This window comes from Manihot esculenta, chromosome 14 (genome assembly GCF_001659605.2).
Source record: "Manihot esculenta cultivar AM560-2 chromosome 14, M.esculenta_v8, whole genome shotgun sequence".
NCBI classification, from domain to species: Eukaryota; Viridiplantae; Streptophyta; class Magnoliopsida; order Malpighiales; family Euphorbiaceae; genus Manihot; species Manihot esculenta.
The window spans coordinates 26890807-26893413 of NC_035174.2; the positions used below are offsets into that span (position 1 = coordinate 26890807).

At 26.9% G+C, this 2607-nt stretch overlaps 1 protein-coding gene across 1 annotated transcript; it reads left to right on the top strand.

Annotated features, from left to right (window-relative positions):
• Positions 1-2067: 2067 nt before the first annotated feature.
• Positions 2068-2607, top strand: LOC110600587 (chaperone protein dnaJ 20, chloroplastic). Its single transcript, XM_021737453.1, has one exon. It carries the CDS (start codon positions 2068-2070, stop codon positions 2605-2607), a length of 540 nt encoding a protein of 179 aa, XP_021593145.1.

Sequence of the window (2607 nt, forward strand, 5' to 3'; positions counted from 1 at the left end):
ATTTCTTTCACTATTATAAAAACAGATTTAAGGTAGCAGTCGTAAATTGTTATTTATATATTTTAATTATAATCCGAAGTCAATATCAATGGTTTCAAAGCCGTTATATCTGTCTCCGCTGATAAATATAGGACAACGATTTAATTATTTTTTCGTAGTGGATAAAAATACGATTAAAATTATAATTTTATTGAATATAAACTAAATTTTTTTTATTAAAGTGTATTATTATATATAATAAAATGAATGAATTTTTTTATAACAGTTTTAAATTGCTGTCAAACTATTATTTTGTATATTTTTATAATAATTATTCTCTTATTTTATCATGTGAAAATCATGAATTTTAAAGATCCATATTTATAATTCAATTGTTGTGAATCACAATTTTTGATAAAAAATTATTTACATATGCTCCTACTTACTTCGCTTCTGGTAGTCTTTTACAACTTCGCTTCATATAGCCGTTTACGAATTCGTTCCAGCAAAGGTTTGACTGTCGAGGCCTGCTGTTGAAAATATACCACATTGGGTTTATCAAATTTTGACAAGCTAATTGTCATTTCTTGCATTAAATTAAAATTAAAAATAAATTTAAATTCTTTTGAGTGAAATTAGAAATAGCCAATAGTAAATTTTATATTTTATTAAATATTAACGACTTTATTTTCATAAATAGCATTTTTTAAATTTTTCTTAAAGTATAAAATTATAAATAAAATTTTAAACCAATATTGTAAAAAATTGTTAAAGCAATGTTAACTAAGAAGAAAAATTAGCTCAATAATATTAGAGTTACCTTCAAAACTTTAAAATTTTAAATTTCAGTTTCAATTAATTTGGTGAATGACACCCAACAAAATCAATTAATTAGTTGATAATGGAGAGAGGTTATCTTTTTTATAAATTCACTAAGAGCAGCTAAATTATTTAATTTTTCTGACAATTTAATTTTTAGCATTATACAATAATCGTCTAAAATAAGTTATGTACTATTACCATAAAATAGGATTATGTGACAAGAATCTGATAAACTAATATACAGTTTCACCCATGAAAAAAAAGACTCAGATACTGCAACACTCGATTTTTCATCAAAATTTACTATTTTCTTGTAAGATCAAATTTTTATAGAAAATTACAGTTGACAGGTATAACTCAACAAATTCCGTTACGGCTATAATCGTGAGATCTTGAACTAATTAGCTGGGAAAAATTTCTTATCAATTCGCAGCCACATTATTATCGGATTTTCAGAAAATACTATAATTAACTTTATTTTCTTATCGTATAAAAACTAACGATTACATAAGCAAATGTACGTATTCTCTTACGCAACTACTCTTGATTTATAAGCAATTTCATACATTATATGTATTCTTCTATTTACTTATTTGAGTATTGGAGTGGCTGATGTAAATGCCAATCACTTTACTTTCTCTTTCTTACAGAATTGACTAATCACAATCCAATTTTATTTCAGCCGTATCAATTTTTATATCAATTTCGGTAGCAATTTAATATAATTATATTAAATTAATATTAATATTTTATTAAAAACTCATATATATATATATATATAACATTCTATTAAAAATAATCTCATATTCAATTTAATTTTACTAAAAAATAAAAATTTCAGGAGGCCTACTGTCCATAGTGAAAATATTTCGAATATAAAAAGTAAATACAACTAAATATTACCACAAAACTGCATCTCATTTCTTCGATGCTTACCATATATAAAACGCGTATATGCTTTGGATTTACAGGTAATGCTTCAACTTTTGGAAAGCAACATAATATATTTATACATATTTCCGAAAAACCTAGATTTCATCTTGGGAAATAAGTTGTCTCCAATTGGTATTTCCATTAACAATTAATTATTTTGAAAAAAAAAATTAAAAAAATATTACCTAAAAAAATATTTAAAAAATAATTATATTTATTTATTTATTTATTTATTTTTTTATCCTCTCATTTAATATTAAAATCTAATCGCTTATATTTATATATAGCTATCGAAATTGGCAAATTTAGGTGAAACTACAAAATTACAACCCTATGGATTCACTGCTAAGCTCATCAAGTTTGAGAAGTTCCACACAGTTTCTTTCTCATCAAAACCCTAATAACAAAAATTTCTATGGAGAATGGGCACAAGGGTTTTCATGCAGAGCCATCAACAAGAAGAAGCAGCAGGAGGAAGCTACAGAGAAAGAGACATTTTACAAGGTTCTATCATTGAATCCCCAAGAGGCAAAACCAGAAGATATAAAGAAAGCTTACAGGAAAATGGCCCTGAGATATCACCCGGATGTTTGTCAAAACTCTACAATGAGTAGAGAAGAATGTAGGAGGATGTTTTTGCAAGTTCATGAAGCTTATAGGACTCTGTCTGATCCTGTGTTACGTGAAGAATATGATCTTGGATTATTTCTAGGGTTGACAAGAAACCTCGGAGATAATCATGCAGGGACCGGAAGTTGCAGCTGGAAAGAGCAGCTTGTTGAGTTGAAGAGAAGATCTAATCTTCGTGTGGCTCAGAAGGAAGGTTCATGGGCTCGTAGGGTTGCAACTCAGAACACAAAGATGGAGGAATAA